This window comes from Cornus florida, unplaced genomic scaffold (genome assembly GCF_030987335.1).
Source record: "Cornus florida cultivar Cherokee Brave unplaced genomic scaffold, ASM3098733v1 CherokeeBrave_3.0.0_Hap2_Chr10, whole genome shotgun sequence".
Lineage (NCBI taxonomy): Eukaryota > Viridiplantae > Streptophyta > Magnoliopsida > Cornales > Cornaceae > Cornus > Cornus florida.
The window spans coordinates 58,759,835-58,783,977 of NW_026775580.1; the positions used below are offsets into that span (position 1 = coordinate 58,759,835).

The following is a 24,143-nucleotide window of genomic DNA, read 5'->3' on the forward strand; positions in this document are numbered from 1 at the left end:
CAAAACAAAACTAAATAGAGAACAACATTTAGTGAGTAATAGAATATGTAACAACAACTACAAATATGAAGTGATAAATCAAAGAAATACTCCCCAGATATTAATCAAACCACTAGGACCCTTACCAAGATCCTTTATATGTAACTGTCCATGATTTTCATTTACCTTTAAAACCTTTTAGGGACCCTTTAACCCTGGGACCGTGCCCCTTGCATAAGTCTTCGTTTCCTTTTAGGGACCCTTTAACCCTGGGACAGTGCCCCTCGTATGAAAATAAATGGCACAGTCTGTTCAGATCTGCTAAACAGTTCCCAGCACCACAACTCAGTCTCAGTTTCATTTTTTGTCAACCCAAGACACAAACCTGTCTTTCATTTCAATTACAAATTTAAATCAAATCAATAACCATATAGAACCTGTAGTAATTCCAATAGAACAATAATTTTCACAATTCAGTATTCAAATAACATTTGAATTACTACTACATACTTATAGAACATGTTTAATTTAAAAATATCAGATTGGTTAGCAGTTATATCAAGTACCACTTCAATTCATGAAATTTAACAACTCAATTTTAACATAAATCAGTAAAATAGATAATTTTTAGGCATGAACAGATACTTGGGACCGTAATGTAAAAAATAAACAATGAGTCTCTTTGTAGATTGTAGAACGTAGAATATGAAACTTGCCTACCTGTTATATGATTTGTTAAGTCTCATCTATAGCTCCTGATTTTGTTGTATCTTTTCCCTTTCCTTAAACCTTGGGCTACATCTATACATATATTTGTCTTCTGAGATGGTCCGTTGTGTAAGTTCCAATCCCTCCAAAGGAAGTCTTTGGCATTATATTTAATGAACACAGACACCTATATGTCCAGATGTTGTGTGAGTTATGCTGGCAGTCTATACATATGCAGGAGATGACTCACCCAAATGTTTACAGCTTTCACATGGTAAAGATACATGGCCCCAAAGCTGTAAAGTTAGCAAAGAACCCCTCCAACTCTCTTTTATTCCATAACCCCATCATTAAAGCTGATTTACACACTAAGTATGATTAAAAAAAAACTAATCATGATTAAAAATCAGTTAGTATGATTAAAAGTCACTAAGCATGATTAAAGGTCACTAACGTGATCAAAGATCACTAAGCGTGATTAAAAGTCCCTAATCATGATTAAAGATCAGTAAGCAAGATTAAAATGCATAATAAAATCATCGAATATTACAATAAAAATCTAGGATCTTTTTTTTTTTTTTTGATAAATAAAAGAATATTATTAAAAGATGCTCAAGAGGGGAGCGAAACCCAAGGAAATACAAAAGAGCACAAAGGACTCAAGCCTTCATAGAGGCCAAAAAATCAACAATTTCCCCCAACGATCTATGATCTCTCCCTGAAACCCAACAAAAAAGAGTTGAAAAAATCGAGAATTTAAGCACTGAAATCGACATCGCCTTTCCTTCAAAGTATCTCCTATTCCTTTCAAGCCAAATACACCACCACACACAAAGCGGCGTAGCTCTCCACGCATCTTGACTGAGTGCCCCCACATGGCAACATCTCCACATCTCAATCAACTCTCTAGTAGATCCTGGCATAACCCAATAAAACCCAAATAAGCCAAGCATCAAATCCCAACACTCTCTAGCCAAAGAGCAATGAATAAGAAGGTGATCCACAGATTCCTCATCACGAAGACACATATAACAACGATTGACCACCACCTGGCTTCTCCTTCTCAAATTATCCTGGGTTAAGATCCTACCCAGAACCGAAGTCCACACAAAGAAAGCCACTTTGAGAGGAGCCTTAGAACGCCAAACAGACTTCCAAGGAAAACGAACTCCAGGATCAAAAGAGAGGCACTTGAAGAAAGACCTCACCTCAAAACGCCCCTTGGAGTTTGCGACCCAATACCAACAATCCGAATCCTCCACCACAATCCTCTGGCGATATAACAACTCCAAGAGACGAATTGCCTCATCAATCTCCCAATCCTGAAAGGCAATTCTCACTCTGGGAAGTGATAAAAATATTGAGGGACTGTTACCCAAGGCTCTGATACGTCAGAGTAAGAGCGGTTAATTAATCTTATGGATGTTATTATGGATGTTGATTTGCAACTAACTTACTTTTTAAGTCACCGTTAACCCTCGTTTAAAATTCAGTTAGTAATTTTATTCGTGTCTCAATTGCTATCATATAAACATATAAAGGAATAATAAAATAAAGCAGAAAAATCACTGGACTTAGTCTAGCCAAACTTTGTTTTTGATAAGTAATAATTGTATAAAAGAAGCGATCAAATGGGGACTGCATCCCTCACAAGAAAAAGCCAAATGGGGCCTCTAAACTCTCAAAGAGTCCAAAAAATCAACTATTTCCTCCATGGATGTACAATTTCTCCAAAGAGCCCAACAAAAAAGAGTGCTAATAATGGAGAACTTCAATGCCCCAATAGGACTCTCCTTGCCTTCGAAGGATCTCCTATTTCCTTCAAGCCATAAGCACCACCAGACGCAAAAAGGCGCAACCCGCCAAAAATCCCGAACTTGGGTCCCACTATACAGCTTCTCCAAGCCTCAACCAAATTTCTGTAGGACCTCGACATAACCCACTGAATCCCAAACAAAGCCTCAACCACATTTTTATTTGATGTTTGGTTGATGAGAAAATATTGGAAAAGAAAAGACAATTGAACATTTTGAGTTGTGCTTTGAGTTTTCTTAAGGGAGTAGTTGAAAATGAATTATTGTTAATTAAATGAATACTTCATGTCTCAAGTCCAATAAACATTGACAAAAACACCTCAAGTCTAATGATACTTCATGAGAAAACTGAATTCATAAATACAACACAATAATGTTATAACTTATCAAAAAAAGAAAAAGAAAACTGAATTCATAAATGGAAACTATGAAAGAAAATAAAAAGTATTCTTATATAATTGTTTTTGGTCCTCCGTATTTATGTGCATCACACATGCTCTTTACTATTTTATTAAAGTTGGTGTAATAGAAAATCATTTTTTCTTATAAAAAAACGAAAAATGGTTTTTCCAAATTTGGCTGATATTCTGGAACTGGATAATGTCAAGTTCAGTTTAGACTTCCAAATTGATTGCAATTTCATGTTTTGAAGACCTTGGTTGAATTATAAAAATTTTAATTCGGAAATTTACCAAATTCTGCTTTTGTTTGCTTGTGATAGCCCAATGCTGATAAATTTCCCTCTTTATTCTTTTCTGTTTAATTTGAAATTAATATTTTGAGATAATGTAGACAGGTTTTGGTTGGAAGCTGATAATGAACATTTGTCTTTTCTTTTTCTTCTTCCTCTTCTGTTTTTTTTTTTAAAAAAAAAAATTAAAAATTGGGTGATTGAGGTCAATGTGTGATTACAATGATGTGAACTAACAGAATTGGTATGGTTGTGGTAGAATGAAACTCAATTTGATCAAGAAAGGGCTGGTCAAGCATTGCTATTTAAATGTCATTATTCAGTGTTGCTCCCAGCAACTTGGAGCAAATTTGGATCTAAATGAGATAGTTTTAGTTATCTTTAAGTAAATGAAGTATTCTTTGGATTATTTTTATGAAATATTGGACCATTGGTCCAAAAATGAAGGGTCGGGTCTAAAATAAGGATTTGAAAATCCAGCGAGTTGCCTTGCTCAAGTTAGTGTTGGGAATTACGTTCTTGATTTGATTTAGTTTGTGATAAAGCTAATTTGGCTTGCTAATCTAGTTTTTGTTTTGGTTTCCAACTTAGTTAAATTTCTGATGCACACTCTATGAGAGATTTAGATTCCTGTTTAAGGCCATAGCAGTTAGGTTCTATCTATACTTAAAGTTGTATGGTATCCCAACAGCTCTCTAGCTATTTTATGTTTCTGCTGAAACTATCCAGTTTTTGGTCCAACTGTTTTTCTTTCTCTAAGTTAATTATATTCTGGTTTTTAATTGATTGAAACTAAGAAGCTGATCAGTCAATCTCTATGAGACTGGCTATCTTGATCTTTTAACACTGGTGTTTTACAGTTTTGGTATCTAGATCTGACGTTGTACGGGGTTTAAGTCACACTTTCAGTTCATCTTTTTTTGAAGAAAAAAAAATCTTAAAAAGTCAAAGGAAAGAATTGGTCATCCGTGGTTGTAATAGACAAAAAACTTGTTTGTCTGGGCATCTACCAGGATTTGAAGGTCTCTAATCTTAACCCTAGCTCATAAAAATAAATAACTATGGTAATTTTACTATTATGCTGAAATTGCAAATTTTGTGCTCTTTATCATAATTGTATTTAAACCATTCATCTGTGCACTGCACCCCAGAAGAAACTAAAGAAAAAAGTTATTTTTAGTGTGATCATGACAGTGATTGGTTCAACTCAATCTTTCTCGTTTAATTCTTCTGGCTCCAGGGAAGAAGGTATAATTATAAAGAACATGGATATTACCAGCGGAGAAGTTGCTGTGAACTTAAATGAGGAGCTGTTTCTTAAAAAGAAGACTTCATCTGACTCCTTTTATCATACTGATGAGGTTATAGGGTCTACTGTTGAGTCTGCCTCTGCTGAAAAGCCTCATAAAAAACAGACAGCACTTTTGTCACTTACCAAGTACGCTTCCATGTTCCCAGAAAAGGTCAGTGGGTTTTACACAGTAGTTATGTGGCTAGCTGCATTTCCTTCTTGTTCTTTTTGACCTTTTCTTTGCCTCCCACGGGTATTCCATTTTCAGCTATAGCATTTTCATGATTCAGTGACTGATTGAATTTAGGCATATTTTCGATTAAAGACACATTTAAGGAGCTTCATGATTCATTAGAAAAAAAATGGGTGTTTCTCTCTCTCTCTCTCTCTCTGCCATTGCAACAATTTTGATCTTATAATTTATCAAATGACTGTGGAAGAGGTATACTAGAGTATGGTATGAGCACATACCATACTCTAGTATCCTCCTAATTCTATCTTTATTTTCTCTTTTATTCCTTTTTTCTTCAGATTCCTCTTATACTCTTTTAAAAAATTGTATTCCTCTTCAATCAAATCCTTAATTTTCCACTTCAAAGTGTCTCTCATTTCCTTTTTCTTCAAATTTTCTTAAAATTTCTTCTTGCTCATGTATTATATATGTACTGTAACTTTTTTTTCCCCCTCTTCTTATTCTTTTTCTATCTTCTTCTTCTAATTTATTACTTTAATTTTATAAACTTAATGTCTGTATTTTATATTTTTTAATTTTTCTTCACCCTATTTTTTTGTGAACACTGAGATACTATTTGAGTCTTGATAACTGCACCACACTTTTGTTTTTTGGTTTGCTGACTAATAATTGTCTTGTTAGTTCTAATAATAATAAAAAAAAACCCCTCCCCCCCTTCTCCCCCTGGCTGAACAAAATTCCTGACTTCCTTCCTGGTAGAAGTGGTATAATTTAAATTTTTGTTTATTTGTTTCTATTTTTGTTCAACCTCTCTCTCTCTCTCTCACATGATGGTGCTGGAAACAAGTGGACCACTGTTTTTCTCTTTTTTAGTAGCATTTTTCAACATTTCTTCTGATTGTATATGAGTAAACAATTGATTCATTAATGATTGCATATATCTAACTGGGCTATTGGCTGCACAAATGCATTCTTTTTGCTGATCTAATTTATTGGAGAATGGTACAGTCTTCATATAAGTAAATCCATTGTAGGAACCTATACTTGTGCACTATTAGGGATTGATACCTTGCTGAGCTTTTGGGTTAGTTCTGGATTGCATGCAGTAAAATAGCTCTTCAAGCACCAAAATATTTGTTAATTTTTTATTTATTAATAATTGATTTAAGCAACTGAATTGTGCTATGCATTTGTTTTGGACACTGCCTCTAATTGTGACCTTTTTCTGCCTTATGTTCAAACATTAGTCTTATGTTGTGCCTTATCTTTAACTGTTTTCAACTAGTATTGAGCTTATATAGTACGATGGTGTTAGTTGCATTTTTCTTGGTTGTGGGATGAGCTTGTTTCAAGAGTATATGCATTCGTTCATTGGAATGCTAGAGTAAATTTTAAGTATATATACTCGAGCATCTTTCTTGATTCCTGATTCTACTAGTGATTTCTATGTTTGATTTACATTGCACAAAAGCTGTACAACATATTCCTTTGAAGTATTACAGTTGACAAGTATGGGAAATTTATAAGCTGGTCTAAAAGTAAGTTGACAAGTTTGTTATTTTTGTTTAATAGCTTTCCTTCAATTTGCCCAAATTGGATGTGAGGTTTGTGCATCGGGGACATGATCTTGCTGTCGAGAATAACATCATGGGCATTGAATTGAAAAGCATCAAATCCCGGTCTATTGAAGACGTGGGGGAGAGTACACGCCTCGAAGTTCAAATGGATTTTAGTGAGATTCATGTATGGATGTAACAGTTGATCATTTTTAGCCCCTTTTGATATTATAGTTTACTCTCGGTTTGGTTATTTTTATTCACATGATCTCTCTTTCATATTGTAGCTTCTTAGAGAAGCTGGCATTTCTGTTGTGGAGATACTGAAACTTGATGTTGTTTCTTCAGTTTACGTTCCATTACAGGTACGTGTGTGAAACTGTCATGGCTTACAACTAACAGCATGTTTTTTTTGGCCAATTTGCAATTATTTATTTGCTTCTTCTCTGTACATGTCATATTTTGTTGAAAGATATTTGATGTACGCTACAAGGTGGAAAGTTCTCTCATCAGCATCATTTCTAAAGTACCAAACTGGCAATTGTCTTCATCATTGTTACTTAGACATATCAATGTCCAAGTGGCCTTGGTGAACGACCAGATATATTTTTGTCTATATTGTAAGTCCAATATGTGTAGCTATTAGGATCAAAGATTTGCTTGTGTAGTGAGAATGGGAGCATTGTTTGTTTGTTTGGCATATGTCTGTTGTAACCTTAAGAATATATGAGGTGATTTGGATGGGATGGAGGTGGGAATGGTGATGGACTGCTGGGTTGGGGTGGAATGTGGTGGGATTTAGGATTAAGTTATGTAGCCCTTAGGATTAGAACCCTAGACGGAACCTAGCTCTTTAGGTTCCTAGAGCTCAGGAGCTATGGCATACTGTTTTTATTATTTATATATATATATATATATATATATTGTTTTTTGAAAAAAGCAAATATGTACTTCTTGATGATGCTTGGGTGTTAACCTCAAAATTATGAGAATTGTTAACAATCATTTACTCTACAAGCTTAAGATATTAGAGAGTGTAATTTTAATATTTAAATCCTTCAACATGCTTCCTTACGTGTGGCATTCTTTTGGTCCAACACGTGTTTCAATTTTAATCAGGTGACGGTGAGGTTTGAAGTCAGGACCTTACCTGATACCATGGTAACAACCATCTACTCTACAAGCTTAAGCTATTTGAGGGAGTGTAATTTTAATATTTAAATCCTTCAACAAGAACTATTCAAACCCTTAAAAACTCACTTAAGGTTGGTGATTTCCTTTCTTACTAGATATGTTGTTGGTAATATTATCTCTTAGCTTTACCTGTCTCATGCTTATAAATCTCCAATGGGGAAGTGTTGCCTAGATATTGACCGGAGAGGGGGGTGAATTGGTCAATAACAAACTATGGGTCTTTTTGCGGAATTATCTACAGGATCCTAAAGGCAGTGTTCCAAGGTTGACAGAACCTAAGGCACTGTTTGATTACCTCATTCAGCTTAATACCAAAGACGGTAAGCGATTTTAAAAAATAAGCGCGTTTGAGAAAGATTTAGGATAGCGCAATAAGTACCACTTAAAAGGGGCCAAAATTTTAAGCGACAGGAAGGTTGCTTATCGCTAATTGCAGAAGACAGTAAGTGATTAGGTTTTGAAAATATTTTATTAATGACAATTTTACCTCAAATAATCAGAATGTTGAGAGCCTAAGACGTCACGTTCTCTCTTACAGTAGAAATATAAAAAGAAGAAAAATGAGAGAATTGTGTAAAGGCTTGAATGAGATAAATCACTCATTCATAGCTTTAGTATTTATAGATAAAAGAGCGCATGCTCATATTACAAGAAAGGAAATCTAAATCAAATCTAAATAAAATCGAAGCATATTCTATATCATAATCAAATCTCTGCTAATATGGTAAGTCATTCCATAAATCGTGGCTATCATATCTGCTAACACTTACGAAGTGTGAACCCTTCCATAGACTCTCTCTCTACTGCCTCTCTAGGGCTTCTATGGCATATTCTATAGCATAATCAAATCTTTGCTAATATGGTAAGTCATTCCATAAATCGTGGCTATCATATCTGCTAACACTTACGAAGTGTGAACCCTTCTATAGACTCTCTCTCTACTGCCTCTCTAGGGCTTCTCTATGAGTTCTCTTGCGTGAAAATAGAGGATTACAAGTGAGTTCTTATTTTTGAATTTTTCTTGATGTTTCTTTTGATTTTTGTGTTTTGATATTGGTATTCTTCATGAGATTTTTGTGTTATTTGTATAGCTGATTAAAATGTATGTATCTTTTTTTTTTTTTTTTGGGTTGGTTGTTAGTTTTTAATTCAAATGTTTATGAGAATGAGCTAGAACAAAGTTCTATAAAATATATAATATATATATATATATTCTTCCTTATGCACCATCTTTAACATGACAAATATAGCCTTTTGGTTATATCCCAAATTGATTAAAATGTTAATCATTATAATCTTCCTTACGTACTATATTTAATCTTTTAACACCAGCAAATATAGCATTTCCAATACACAATGAGTTACATTAATATTATCATGCAGAAAAAAAAAGCATTAATATATTTTTTTGAAAGATAAAAAAATAATAATAATAATAATATTAACACATCCATGTTGAGCCCATATATTTTAATTTTTCATTTCTATTTATGTTGCTTGGCAAGAAATAAAAGTACAACACCAAGTTGATTCATTGTATGGAAGTCAAATTGATTAAAATGTTAATCATTATAATCTTCCTTACATACTATATTTAATCTTTTAACACCAGCAAATATAGCCTTTCCAATACACAATGAGTTACATTAATATTATCATGCAGAAAAAAAAAAAAATAATTATATTAACACATCCATGTTGAGCCCATATATTTTAATTTTTCATTTCTATTTATGTTGCTTGGTAAGAAATAAAAGTACAACACCAAGCTGATTCATTGTATGGAAGTCGCTGCTTTGAAGCTTCCCTTCTGTAGTGCCCAAAGTTATCTAATTTTAAACTGTTATGAGTACTCAATAATGAGGGCAAAAATGTAATCTGTACAACTTTCAGACTTCAGCTTTTGTATATGACCAACAGTCTTAATGAATTCAACGCTTAAAATTAAGACATTATCAAACAAGTTTTCAGATTAATACATTAATTTTAGCGCCTCAAATTTAGTACTCGAAATATTTTTGAACACCTTTTGTAATGTTATTTTTACCTATCAAAAAAAAATTTAGTACTCGAAATATTCAGTGCTTAATTTTCAGTTTTATCAAACAGCATCTAAGTGTTCTTCTAAGGATGAGCTCCTACAGTAAGTACTAAGGTTGGGGAGACCTAGATGGTAGTTTAATGAAAGGTTCCTAAGGCTGGTTATTAGACTTGGCTGGCTAGAATGGTTATGGCTATTTGGATTACTTAAGGATGGTAGTCTATGGGAAGTTCCTACAGCCGGTTATTGGTATGCTATTATGTTTGATTGCTTGGCTTGCTAAGGTTGATTTGTCTGGTGATGAACAAGGGATGTTTGAGGCTAAGGTTGGTTCAAGATTGCTCGACTTGTTTAGCGTGCTTATCATGAATTCTACTTCTTATCTTAGTTGATTCAATTCTTTTGATTTGTGGTGATGAAATGCTTTCACACAAAGTATACATGTATGTGTGTGTGTGTGTGTGTGTACATATAATTACACAGAAGGTGCTGTACATAAACTTAGCAAATTAAGTCTTTCAGACATCCAGACTTGTGAAATAAAATCCTAGCATGCATCTAACCTTAACATACATCTAAACAGAGAAAAGATAACATGCATCAAACCTACTCTAAAATTTCACATTCGTACACATGCATTTAAAATACATGAACATCATTGGACAGTAAAGTAAAGGAGTTTATGTAACGACCCGAATTCAAAATACATCAATTTCATTAATAATCCTCAATTACATCAAATGATCTTCATAGAATATACAAGTGTCATACATCAAATGACCGTTGAGCTACTCTGATGCGCTACCTCACAAAACAGCTTACAACCTAAAACACATGGTTAAGGTAAGCTCCAAATATCAAAACAGATCAGCGCACAAACTCCTCCACTTGGACCTTTGTACTTGAAAAATGGTGGGGTGGGACAAAATCCCAGTAGGAAAAATCATAACAAGAATTTCAAAGAGGTTTCATGAATAATAAGCTTCACAAACTATACATATGCCTGCGAATATATCAGCAAAATACGTATATGCAATTTAAGCAAAACAATTATTTTCATAGTCAATAAATAGATTTGAAGCAAAATCACTCCAAGCCATTCAAGCTATAAAGAACCCTACCCAAGAGTGATGAAGATACTATGAAGAAGGAATCCTACAACTTTCTTCCTGTTTCCCTTTCTTCCTTGTTCTCCCTCTTGTTTTTCTCTTTCTTTTCCTTTGGTTTGTGCTGTAACAAAAGGAAGGCAGCAACAGGTGTAAGGTTGTGCAGAGACATGTGTCTCTTGGGTTGGGATATAAGACCAGGTGTTAGGAAGACTCAGGGTTGGGATATAAGACCAGATGTTAGGCCAAGTCAGATCTTGACCAACTAAATAATCACACAAATGCCTCCAAATAAAATCCCATAACTTCAATAAATCATACTTTATACCCAATGCTACTAATCATGATTACAGGTCACTAATCATGATTAAGAGTCACTAAGCACGATTAAGAGCCACTAAGCACAATTAAGAATCACTAAACATGATTAGAAGGCCTAATTAAAATCACAGTTTAAGGGTTAGAGACACTGACACGAGTTTTCTCGGTAAGTCACCTGCATCCTCGCCTCAAGCGAAGCCCTCAAGGATATTCCGCCCAATCAAATGTTGGGACTCTTCTTGCAGGTAAAGAGTAAACCTGAAGCCTCTCAGGGCTGAGAGTAAGTCACATTTCTGTCACATGAAGGCTGAGTGTAAGCCTGAAGCCTTTCACGCAAGGGCTGAGCGTAAGGCACAGTTCTCTCACATGAAGGCTGAGTGTAAGCCTGAAGCCTCTCACACAAGGGCTGGGAGTGAGCCACAGTTTTCTCATATGAAGGTTGAAAGTAGTAAGCCTTGGGTGTACAAAGATTTATCTCTCAATTGATGGATTTGTACAATTTCTGCCCATATACCTAGAGTAAATTCAACAGATACTCGAGTGAAAGCTCATCTCTTGGATTTGAAGAACCAGTATGAAGGATATGAATGATAAAGCTCAATAGTGGTGCTAGCCATGAATATGAATGATAAATCTCAATAGTGGTGCTAGTCATGATGAAAGATATGCAATTTAAAAGCTCATGGTAGCTTCTACCGAAAATAGAAGAAGAAATGTATGCAATGGTATCTCCTCTACCTTCCAAAGTGAATGGTGAGGGTTCAAGACCCCATAGGGGCAAATAGGTTCGTGAGTTTCTTGCCAAAGAAAAAATGTATGCACAGTGGTAGAATTTGAATGAAGACATGTAGAGATATCTTGTTGTATCGCTCTTGTGTGATGTATGTAAGTGGGAGCATGATTTTCCACACTGTTCTCAAGTTGTATCACACTCTTCCATTGGGGCAAATGGGTTCATGAGTTTCTTGCCAAGGAAAAAATGTATGCACAGTGGTAGAATTTGAACAAAAATATGTAGAGATATCTCGTTGTATCACTCTTGTGTGATATATGTAAGTGGGAGCATGATTCTCCACACTGTTCTCAAGTTGTATCACACTCTTCCATTAATCTCTCTCTATATGAATATGTATTTCAAAGAGCTAAGAGAGTTGAGTGTTATCTCTCTCTGTCGTATGGAAGATCGTCACAAGGTGTACTTATAGCCCCATTCAATGATGTAGCCATTAGTTGCAAATGGGTTGCTTTGGGACTGCTGAACTAGCCGTTAGGTTGAGTTCAGTGCTTTAACAGTCTACTTGCACACAGGGCAGTTGACATGTTTGGTCAAGGCAGTTTACCATTCAAGTGGATATGTTGACTTGGGCATGCATCCTTTGAGCTGTTAAACTCTCTGGACATTCCAGGTTGACTGATACAAGGGAATCAATTAGCTGACTTCAAAAGTTAAATTTTGGTCATTTCAGCTTGGGCATGCATCCTTTATATCATTGATATTTGTGCTGTTACAACTTATCAAAAAATATTTGTGCTATTACAACTGGTTCTTTCAGTGCAGTTAGCATAACTGGCATTATTCACAAAAGTCATTTCTATTTTGTCAAGGGGTTGTATCTTCGTCTGTTGAGGTCTTTTTGATTTATCGATATGGAAAATTTTATTTTGGGTGTACTGTGTTGTAACTTGTCACAGTTTCAGCTGATTTGTAAACTTCACGAAGATTAGTAACTTGTAGAAATAAGTATAGTTAGCTAAACGCAGCTATCAAATATATATTTTGACTCAAAAGATAGCTATTTTTGCTGGGGTACAATATGCAATATCTGTACACATGGATTCATGCACACGTGATCTTTGTTAACCTTCAAGTTAGCCTTGTATGTTTAATTTTGTGTTATCATTTGATTTACATATTTAAGATGCTTTGCTTTTCAGCCTATCTCGCCTATCCGATCTGAAATTGATGTTAAGCTTGGCGGTACTCAGTGCAAGATAATAATGAGTAGACTAAAGCCATGGATGCACCTGCAGTCCTCAAAAAAGAAGAAAATGGTGCTTCAGGAACAAAATACTAATCTTGATAGGCCGTCGTCAATTGAATCAAAATCCATCATGTGGACGTGTACTGTTTCAGCCCCAGAGATGGCTATTGTGCTTTATAGTCTGAGAGATTCGCCACTATATCATGTAAGTGATCTAATTTAATGTGTTTTTATGTTTTGTTGAGTACTGAGAAGTTGTCCGCACATCTGAATCATCAGTTTTTGCTCCATAGCTGTAGTATCCATGTTACTGAGAAACAGTCACATGTATCAGAACAAACCAAAACATTGAATCTTTAGTTTGCTCATGTGTGCACACGTCGTGCTCGTGTGTACAAGTAATACATCAATGAGTCAAAGTAAATCAAATGAGAATAAACATATCTCTTTAATGACATTATTACTCCAGGTCATGTTCATCAATTAACGAGTACCAATCACATATGCATAAGAAAAAATAAATAAAACCTAAATGTATTATACAATTACAGTATTATTATAATGGCAGACTCCAATAACATGTACGCCGAAGGGTTGACCATGGTTGACTTTTCTCTCCTCTTTCTATCTTTTTTGACGCCGGAGTCCTTCACTCCGGCGCCTTGCTCTTTTTGTTGGCTGATTTCTGACTTCAAGTAGGGACTCGTGTTATGCAACACTTGTATCTTACAGTGGCGAGTTTACCACGCCTCAGTTTCCATGGAGAAATCAAAAGCTGTTCCATCGGCAATGACATGGTTTTTAGGGTTGATCATCAAAGTATCAAGGATCGAGAATCTGCTCTAAGATCTTGCTTGGTTGGCCGCTTTGATCGAGATGTGGGAAGTATAGAAGGGATCGAGGCGTGGGCGACGAAGTCTTGGAAGGTTTCATGTGGGGTGAAAGTCTCATCCTTACCCGACGGCCTACTCTTGTTCAAGTTTCCATCGGAGGCTGAGGCGCTAAGGGTCTTGGATGAAGGGAGGTAACGGTGGGGCGATGCCATATTAGCCATCGATATATGGTATTTTGCAGTGTGTTGTTCAGCAGTGGAAAATCGAGAAAAGATACGAAGGGTGTTGTTGTTTGGATTGCCCCTCCATCTGTGGTGTAATAAGTTGTTCGAAGCCATTGGAGACTTATGTGGAGGATTTAGAGGCACGGAGGCAGACGTTTTGGCAAGCGGTGAAAGAGTTCTTCTATATGTCTCTGCTGCAGAAATTTTGCCGGAGTTTGTCTTCATTGAAGATCAGCATGTGGCTTTCAAAGTCAATCTGCTAGAGGAAATCTCTCCTACCATCCTCCAAAAGTCCTACTATGGTGTGGATGAGGGCCCCTACTTCACATCCGAAGTAATGACTGGACATCGCCGGAATTTATAGATCCGTCTTGGTCACCAAGGTAAGAGGCGAGTCATTGTTAACGCGCTGGTAGCGAGTGGGGAAGGCAAGCATAAGAATCGTGATTATAACGCCCTTAATCAGCGCCTTTCATATCTTAATGATGATCGCCTTAATGGAGGCTAACCACGTGGACGGGCACGTGGCATCCCAGAGGCCACTCAAGCAAAGGCCGTTGTTGGGCCAAAGTTTGGACGTGATGAGAGGTATGGGCCTGCTACAATTAATGGGCTGTTAAATCATGGGCCACAAGCTACAAATGATTTGAAGAGGGCAGGAATAGGGGGCCCAATAACCAATTATCCATTTCCTTTTTGAATGAAAGCCCACATTCTAAGCCCAAGTCCAGAGTTGGACCACAAGAATGTACTGATTTCAAAAGAAAGGTTTCATGGGGCCCAATAATCTTATCTCTATATCCTTTCTAAATACCAAGCCCAACCCAACCATGGAACCCAGCATCTTTGATCATCCACAGCAAAGTCGTCGTCTCCAAGGTAATTCTGTAACTTCTTGGACCTCACCAGAGGAAAGGAGGTGGATGAAATTCAGTGCTGATGAGGCTGGGGTATGAATTGATGAGAAGATCTTTCGCTATACCAAGTGCTGCGCTGATTTTACAGGAAAATCTGTTACTGACATTGCACTGTCGAAGGGAATATTTCCTCGCTTTTCATCTCGGGATTCCCTCAGTCATCGCAAAGGATATAGGTGGTCCAGAAAAGATAAGTAGAAATGGATTCCTATCAACAATCCAACCATCGAAGCTCTTATGTTGCTTCTCCTTCTTCTTCTACTCCTTGTGGGGTGAGGAGGAGTGATGCTGAGGTGGAAACAGAGAAGAGCCGTGAGTTATCAACGTATAATAGGGAATGGAAGGCTGCCTCTGGGTCTATTTTCATCGGGCATGTTAAATCGGCGGCCTGTGCAGATAAGGATATGCCGGAGGGGGTCACGGTTCGCATGGGGAGAGACCTCCATTTTCAGTTATCTAATGACGAGGCTTCGGTTTTGTTCAAAGAGCTCCGTCTGCGTGTAGCCTTGGAAGGCTTTAATTGTTTGCCACTTGCAGGGGCTGAGGAGAATGAGCCTGTGAGATCTTTGCGTAATGGAGTAGACGACTTTTTTACAGGTTCGGTGTTTGAGAGTGGAGGAGATACTGAAGATGATGATGATCTCGGTTCCATCCAATAGGTTTACTCTTATAAGCTAGACCCTTGGCTGAAAAATGAATGTTCTGATGTGGAACCTTTGGCTGTTATGCGACCTTGCTTTTCTGGTATGGATGCAGATATGGAAAAGGACTGGGTGGTTGATAATACAGGAGTCACTAGCGAGTTGTTGGGTGTCTCATCAGAGGGTAATAACGACCAGACTTTATCTATTCTTCAAGCTATAGTGGAAGGAAGAGAGATTGCAGTGACTAATGAGGTTATGAACACCGGGCCTTTATCGTCATGGAAAGAGGCACAGGAAGTTAAGAATCTTATCTCTTATGTTAACTATGAAGGCAAGAAAGGGGTGGTGAAGGAAAGGGGAAGGACTAGAAGCAGGAGTTTAAAGAAGGGGGGAGGGGAGATAATCTTATCTGGTTTTAATGAAGTTACGAATTATTACTTGGAATGTTTGTGGTCTAAATGACCCGAATAAGAGGAGGATGGTGAAGGTAGCCTTAAGGAAATGGGGCCCAGGTTGTTTGTTTGCAAGAAACCAAGTTGGCATCCATTTCTGACGGGGTGGTTAAGAGTTTGTGGGGATGAAGGTTTGTGGATTGGGAGGTTTTGGATGCTATAGGTACTTCGGGTGGAATTTTAGTTATATGGGACAGCAGATGGTTGTCTAGAATGGATGTGTGGATGGGGAGATTTTCTATCATATGTGAGTTTAAGATGGAAGAGAATAATTTCAGATGGGTTTTTTCTGGGGTCTATGGACCGGTTGTTGATGATGAGAGACCTATTTTCTAGGAGGAGCTTTGCCATGTTCAAGGATTCTTCCTTGATGTTTGGATGGAGATTTCAATTCTGTTAGGTCGCCGTCAGAGAGGTCTACAGGGGGAAGGAGGTCCTCAGAATTGGATCAGTTTTCTGACTTCATTGATGAGCGTCTTCTCATTGATCTACCAATGGAAGGTGCAACCTACACTTGGTCTAATGGCAGGGATCCAATCACTCTCAAGATTGAATAGATTTTTGATCTCTGGGGAGTGGGAAGAGAAATTCCCGGATGTTGTTCAGGCGGTTTTAGCAAGGGTCACCTCTGATCATGTTCCTTTGGTGTTGGATTGTGGGGTTTGTGTTCTCGAAGAACCTCGTTCCGATTTGAGAATATGTGGTTGAGAGCGGAGGACTTCCAAGGGAAAGTTCGTTCTTGGTGGGAGGGAGCAATAGCTATAGGTGCGCCCAGCTTCATGTTAACAAAGAAGTTGAGAGCTCTCAAATTCGATCTTAAGCAATGGAATAAGGAGGTTTTTTTGGGAATCTTGAATGGAGGAAGAATAGAGTCCTTGCTGAATTTTCCGAGATTGATCGTCTTGAGGAGGCGGGCGGGGTTGTGGAATCACTATGTACTAGGAGAGCTTCCTGTCAGGCAGTTCTTGCTGAGATTGCTAGCATGGAGGAGATTTCATGGCGACAAAAATCCCGGGCTCTTTGGTTGAAAGAGGGAGACTGTAACACAAATTTTTTTCACAGACTAGCTAATGCTTATAGAAGGAGTAACCATATAGGATGTATTCGGGTGGAAGGTGTGGAGCTGTGGAGGGAGGAAGAGGTGTATAATGGGATCGTCTCTTTTTATCAAAAGCTTTACACAGAGCCATTAGCTTGGAGACCCAAACTCGATGGTCTCCCTTTTGAGGCCATTTTTGAGTTGAATAGAGATGGGCTTGAGATTCTTTTTACTGAAGAAGAAGTTTTAAAGGCCTTATCAAGTTGTAATGGGGACAAAGTTCCAGGGCCTGACGGGTTTATTATGCGGTTTCTGTTGGAAAGTTGGGCGGTAGTGAGAAATGAGGTGATGGGTACCTTTCAGGAGTTTCATTCTACTGGCGTCTTTGAGAAGTCGCTAAATGCTTCATTCATTGCCCTCATCCCTAAGAAGGGAGGAGCTTCTGACATTAAGGATTTTCGACCAATTAGCTTAGTGGGTTGTATTTACAAACTCATAGCTAAGGTGCTTGCTCTTAGGATGAGGGAAGTTATGGATGGGATTATCTCAGATTCCCAGAATGCTTTTGTTGGAGGACGGCAAATTCTTGATTTAGTTCTTATTACAGGTGAATGTGTGAATTCAAGATTACAAAGTGATGTTCCTGGAGTTTTATGCAAACTTGATATTGAGAAAGCATATGATCATGTGAACTGGAATTTCCTACTCTACTTGTTACAAAGAATGGGGTTTGGAAGTAGATGGAGGAAATGGATTGAGACATGTCTTTCGTCTGTCAAATTCTCAATTCTTGTGAATGGTTCTCCTGCTGGTTTTTTTGGGTGCACTAAGGGTATAAGACAAGGTGATCTTTTGTCATCTTTCCTCTTTCTAATTGTTATGGAAGGCTTAAGTAGACTTATGTGCTGGGCAGAGGATCTTAGTCTCATTAAGGGATTCAGGGTGGGAAGAGATATAGACCATCAGGTGGAGATCTCTCATTTACTTTTTGCAGATGACACCCTGGTTTTCTGTGATGCAGATGTGTCTCAACTCAGATATTTAAGGTGCATTCTGGCTTGTTTTCAGGTTGTTTCCGGGCTAAAGGTAAATGTGGCTAAGAGTGTGCTTGTCCTGGTTGGGAATGTTCAGGATATTTCTTCTTTAGCTGCAGTTTTTGGGTGTAGGGTGAGTTCCTTTCCTATTCCTTATTTGGGTTTGCCCTTAGGGGTCTCTTCCAGGATAGTTAGGAGTTAGGATTCTGTGATCGACAGGTATGCAAAGAGGTTGGTAGGATGGAAGAATCAATACTTGTCTAAGGGGGGTAAAGTAACTCTTATCAAGAGCACTTTATCGAGCCTCCCCGCATATTTTCTATCTATGTTCCAAATTCCATGCTCCGTTGCTGATAGGATTGAAAAAATTCAAATGGATTTCCTTTGGGGCGGAAGGGGAGAAGAGTTCAAGTTTCACCTTGTCAGATGGGAGCAAGTCTGCGAGCCCATGAAGTTAGGTGGTCTTGATATTAGACGATTAATTCCTTTTAATCATGTTCTCCCGGGAAAATGGTTGTGGAGATATGGGAAGGAAAACATGTCCTTGGCGAAGGTTAGTCTCATGTCGGTATGGGGAAGACGTTGGCAGTTGGACTACCCGTCCGGTTTCTCTTGTGGGAGGAGTTGGGGCGTGGAAATCCATTCGGAAGGGATGGGATGCCTTTTCCTCACATATCAGATTCAAAGTTCGTGATGGTAGTTGTGTCCGTTTTTGGGAAGATCTTTGGTGTGGGGATCAACCATTATTTCGTACATTTCTCAGATTATATAGTATTGCAGTTGATAAACATGCCTACGTAGCTGATTGTTATCGGCTTGATAGTAGAGGGATTACGTGGGATGTGCATTTTCGGCGTTCATTTCGGGATTGGGAGTTGGACGAGGTAAGTGTTTTTCTGACCCAATTGTATCGGCAGGAAGGAATTGGCAGGGGTTATGACAATTTGATATGGATTCCCTCTTCTTACGGTCGCTTTGAATTAAGATCTTTGTTCTTATGTCTGTCTAATTTTGTTAACTTTGACTTCCCATGGAAGACCATCTGGCGCTCTATGGCTCCAACTAGGGTGGCATTCTTTGTATGGACCTCTGTTTGGGGCAAGATACTGACGATTGATAATTTGAGGAAGAGTGGAAATTGTATTGTTAATTGGTGTTGCCTATGCAAGCAAGATGGGGAGTCAGTTGATCATCTTTTAATGCATTGCCCCGTGGCGCACGACTGTTGGAATCTTACTCTTGGGTTGTTTGGCATGTGTTGGGGTGATGCCACGTTCTTCTAAGGATTTGATTCATGCTTGGAGAGGATGTTGTATGAGTAGGGGTGTACGCGTTTATTGGAGAACTGTCCCACATTGCTTATGGTGGAGCATCTGGAAGGAGAGAAATTGTAGATTGTTCGAAGGGAAGGAGTCGTCTACGGCGACGCTGAAACTCTTTATTATTCGTTCTCTCTTTAGTTATGTAAAGAGGAGTTCATGCTCCTCTTCTGATGATTTAATTACTTTTTTGGATTCATTGGGGCCTTAGCCCCCGGTTCCACTAATGTCTAAGGGACGCGTTCCTATTTTGAACGCTTTTTTAATTCATTATTACTTATCAAAAAAAAAAAAAAAAAGGAAAAAAATTACAATATTATTAGAGATAATCAAGTTTCAAAAATAGTTACACCAATAGCCTTTCGAAGGTTGTCAAACCTAGTAGGGTTTAATGGTTTTGTCAACGTTTCCATTCTCGGATTTTTGATTGATCATGGCGAATTACAACTAACTCGAGGGCAAGTTCTTTCCAACCCGGGGGGACTGGTGCAATTAACTCTGTGTCTTTTAGAAACTTAATATATTTTGAAAATTTCTTATTTTGTGTAATTTTCTGATTTTCAGTAGCTTTCCTATTTGGGCTTTAATTTATATTTGGTAGTTAGCTAATATAGGGCTAAGATTTACGACGAAGAAACTCTATATAAAGTCTTGTAATTGCTAGGGTTTGGTTGATTAGTTGAAGAGATTAATAATTTTTACAACAAATAAAGTCTGCTTTGCAATTTATCCTTTTCTCTTGCAACGTTCTTTTATTTTATTTCAAAATTGCTGTGAATACAATTTGATCATCTCCTCTTGGTAAGGCGGCATCATTTTTTTTTTAGTTAAAAAGGCGGCATCATTAACTGATGTGGCAGCATTCTGTTTTGCACTTTTCCACTGCGTATGGCACTGAAATCTCTCTCCAGCAGGCTGTGTTACCCAATTTTCACATTGATATGCATCCGTTCGCTGCCTTCATCTCTCCAATGTCCAGATTCAGAGGAGAAATTATTCCATTTTGTTCTAATATAGTGCACAGTCGAGAAATTTGATGATGCAGTTTTTGAATGTCTTCTTTTGTGGCTATCTTGCTTCATTGCCCAGCCATAGATCCGCAATAACCACAAATCTTATAGCAGGGCTCTGATACCACTTTTTATTTTTATTTTTATAAGTATTCTATTAAAAGCGTTCAAATGGGGAACGCATCCCTCAAAAGCTACACAAGGTCAACTAGGGCCTTTAGACCCTCAAGGAGTCCAAGAAATCAACAAGTTCCTCCAAGGATTTATAATTAAGGCTGTTGAAGGGTGACATCAAGACTTGGAACAAAGAAGTGTTTGGCAACCTTGAATGGCGCAAGAGAAGTGTTGGAAATAAAGGAATGGAAAAATATTATATTGTATTGAAGTAATGAAGATTACATAAAGGTCCTATATGTAGGAGAATGTTTGGGGCAGGTGAGTGATGAACAAGTAACCTATAGATATTAATATGGTAGGTGCAATCATATATGGTAATTTGTAGTATGCAAGAAACCTAGGTGGTAGGTAAAGGGGTAACCTTGTAATCTAACAGGGAATTATGGCGCTATTGCTGTGAAATTGCGATGATGTGCCTACTGCGATGATGTATCTTGGAGGCTGATTGGGTGGCCAAATAACGCTTTTGCTGATTATAAACTTGAGATTGAAGGTTGGGATGCGGAAGCGTAAGTTTGAAGGTTGATTGCCGCCGGTGATTGGGCTGATGATGCCATCCCCGGCAGTGACTACAATAAACTAATTAGACTTTTTATCAGTGATCGAAAAGAAAAATATTATATTGTATTGAAGTAATGAAGATTACATAAAGGTCCTATATATAGGAGAATGTTTGGGGTAGGTGAGTGATGAACAAGTAACTTATAGATATTAATAGGGTAGGTGTAATCATATATGATAATTAGTAGTATGCAAGAAACCTAGGTGGTAGGTAAAGGGGTAACCTTGTAATCTAACAAGCAGAATCCTTCTTGAAATTTCAGATTTAGATAGGAAGGAGGGGGAGGGGGGCCTCAGCATCATGGAGTTGAGTAGAGGAAAGGCATGCAAGACTGAGTTTGGAGGGATTGTGGTGATGGAGGAAATCTCTTGGAGGCAAAAGTCTAGAGCTCTTTGGCTTAAGGAAGGGGATCGGAACACATGTTTTTTTCATCGTTTGTCTAATGCTCACAGAAGATGTAATCACATTGGGAGGGTGTGCTTTGGTGGAGTTATGGTTAACAGGGACGATGATATCAGGAATGGGTTTGTGTCCTTTTACGACCACCAGCTGGAGACCTTTGTTTGATGGGTTACAGTTTGAAGCAATTTCAGAAGGCGAGAAGGATTGGATTGAGAGGCCGTTTGGGGAGGAGGAGGTGCTGGAGGCTTTGAGGAGCTGTGATGGGGACAAAGCTACAGGGCCGGATGGATTTACCTTAGTTTTCTTTCAGTACAATTGGGAGGTGGTGAAGGCAGAAGTGATGGGAGCTTTCGAATCATTCTTTGTTAATTGTTCTTTTGAAAAGAGCCATAATGCATCATTTATCACTTAAAAAGGGTGGAGCTCTTGAGACGAAAGACTTTAGACCTATCAGCGTGTACAAGATCATTGCAAAAGTCTTAGCCATTCAGTTGAGGAGAGTGCTTGATGGGGTTATTTCGGATTTGCATAATGCTTTTGTGGGTGGGCATCGGATTTTGGATTCAATGTTGATTGCCAGTGAATGCATTGAGGCTAGGGCTAGAAGTGGTGTTCCGGGAGTTGTGTAAACTGGATATTGAAAAGGCCTATGATCATGTTAGCTGGGAATTCTTGATGTATCTTTTGAAGAGAATGGGATTTGGTCACAAATGGAGGGCATGGATCTGTTTTTGTATTCCTGCTAGATTCTCTGTTCTTGTTCATGGCTCCCCAGCAGGTTTCTTTACTAGCTCTTGGGGCTTACGTCAGGGGACTGCTCTCCCCTTTTCTTGTTTATCATCGTCATGGAGGCTTTGAGTAGATTGATGGGGAGGGTGGAAGAGCTTGGCTTCATTTAGGTTTTCTCAGTGGGTAGAGCTCCAAACCAGTTAATCACCTTGTACGTACTTTTTGTAGATGACACCATTGTAATCTGTGATGCTAGAGTTGAGGAGGCGAGGAACTTTTTTTTTGATAAGTAAAAATAACATTAAAAAAGGCATTCAAGAGGGGAACGCATCCCAATTACAAAAGTGGAACCGGGACTAAGGCCCCAAAGAATCCAAAAAAGTAATTAAATCATATGAAGAAGAACAAAAGCTCCTCTTCACATAATTGAAGAGAGAACGAAGAATGTAAAGTTTGACCGTTTCCGTAGGCAACTCTTTTCCTTCGAACATTCTGCTATTTCTCTCCTTCCAAATGCACCACCATACACAATGTGGTACAATTCTCCAGAAATCGCGAACGTCTCTTCTCACTCGACAACCTCTCCAAACATGAATCAATTCCTAAGTAGATCGTGGCATAACCCAACACATGCCAAACAACCTAACAATAAGATTCCAACAATCAATCGCCACAGGGCAATGCAAAAGGAGATGATTAACGGACTCCTCATCATCCTTGCATAGATAACAACAATTAACTATACAATTGCCCCTTTTTCTCAAATTATCAATTGTCAGAATCTTTCCCCACACAGCAGTCCAAACAAAGAAAGCCACCCTAGTTGGAGCCATAGACCGCCAAATAGTTTTCCACGGGAAGTCTCGATTAACAAAATTTGACAAACATAAGAACAAAGATCTAACTTCGAAACGACCATTGGAAGAGGGAACCCAAATTAAAACATCATTACCTCTGCCAACGCCCTCCTGTCGATACAGAAGATCCAAAAAAACACATATCTCGTCCATCTCCCAATCCTGAAAAGAGCGCCGAAAATGCACATCCCATATAATCCCGCTGCTATCAAGCCGATAGCAGTCGACTATATAGGCGTGTTTATCAACAGCAATACTAAATAATCTTGGAAATGTACGAGAAAGTGGCTGATCCCCACACCAGAGATCTTCCCAAAACCGAATGCAACGTCCTCCTGAGGAACTTGTGATGCATTTTGGCTTGCTTCCAAGTTGTTTCTGGGTTGAGGATTTATATTGGAAAAAGAGAGATTGTCTTGATTGGGGTGGTGGAGGATATCCAGGCCTTAGCAGACATCCTGGGCTATGGGGTTGGGGCCTTTCCGATTTCTTACTTGGGACTCCCATTGGGAACCTTTTCAAGAAGAATTTTTGTTTGGGATCCGATTGTTGAGTGATTTGAGAAGAGACTTGTAGGCTGGAGAAAGCAATATTTGTCAAAAGGGGAGAGAGTCATACTTATGAAGAGAACTCTTTCTAATCTTCCTACCTTCTATATGTCGTTTTTTCCTATGCCTTTGACAGTTTTTCGAAGACTTGTCGAGATTCAGAGGAAGTTTTTGTGGGGTGGTGCGGGAGATAAGTTTAAGTACCACTTGGTTAATTCGGGAGATGGTGTGTGCCCTTGTCAAAAAGGGGGTTTGGGAATCCGAAGGCTGGAAATGTTCAACAAGGCTTTGTTGGGAAAGTGGCTATGGAGATTTGGGAGCGAGTGGTCCAAGCTTTGGGAGGGAGATAGAGGGTGGCAGTCTAGGGAGGTAAGATCCCTAGCAGTTACGGGCTCTTGAAAATTTATCTTAAGGGGTTGGGATGAGTTTTCCAAGTGCATTCGGTTCAAGGTTCGGAGTGGAAGGTATGTCAAGTTTTGGGAGGACAAATGGTGTGGGGACTTGGCCTTGGCTCGTAGAT

The 24,143-nt window shown here is 38.3% G+C and overlaps 1 protein-coding gene across 2 annotated transcripts in view; it reads left to right on the top strand.

Annotated features, from left to right (window-relative positions):
- LOC132276762 (protein SABRE) overlaps positions 1–24,143 on the top strand; it is a 74,948-nt gene that overhangs the window by 15,333 nt on the left and 35,472 nt on the right. For both annotated transcript variants that reach the window (XM_059778356.1, XM_059778355.1), the window contains exons 5-8: positions 4,433–4,655; positions 6,249–6,419; positions 6,520–6,597; positions 12,830–13,081. In XM_059778356.1, the coding sequence (XP_059634339.1) occupies positions 4,433–4,655; positions 6,249–6,419; positions 6,520–6,597; positions 12,830–13,081 (724 nt within the window). The remainder of the gene's footprint in view (positions 1–4,432; positions 4,656–6,248; positions 6,420–6,519; positions 6,598–12,829; positions 13,082–24,143) is intronic.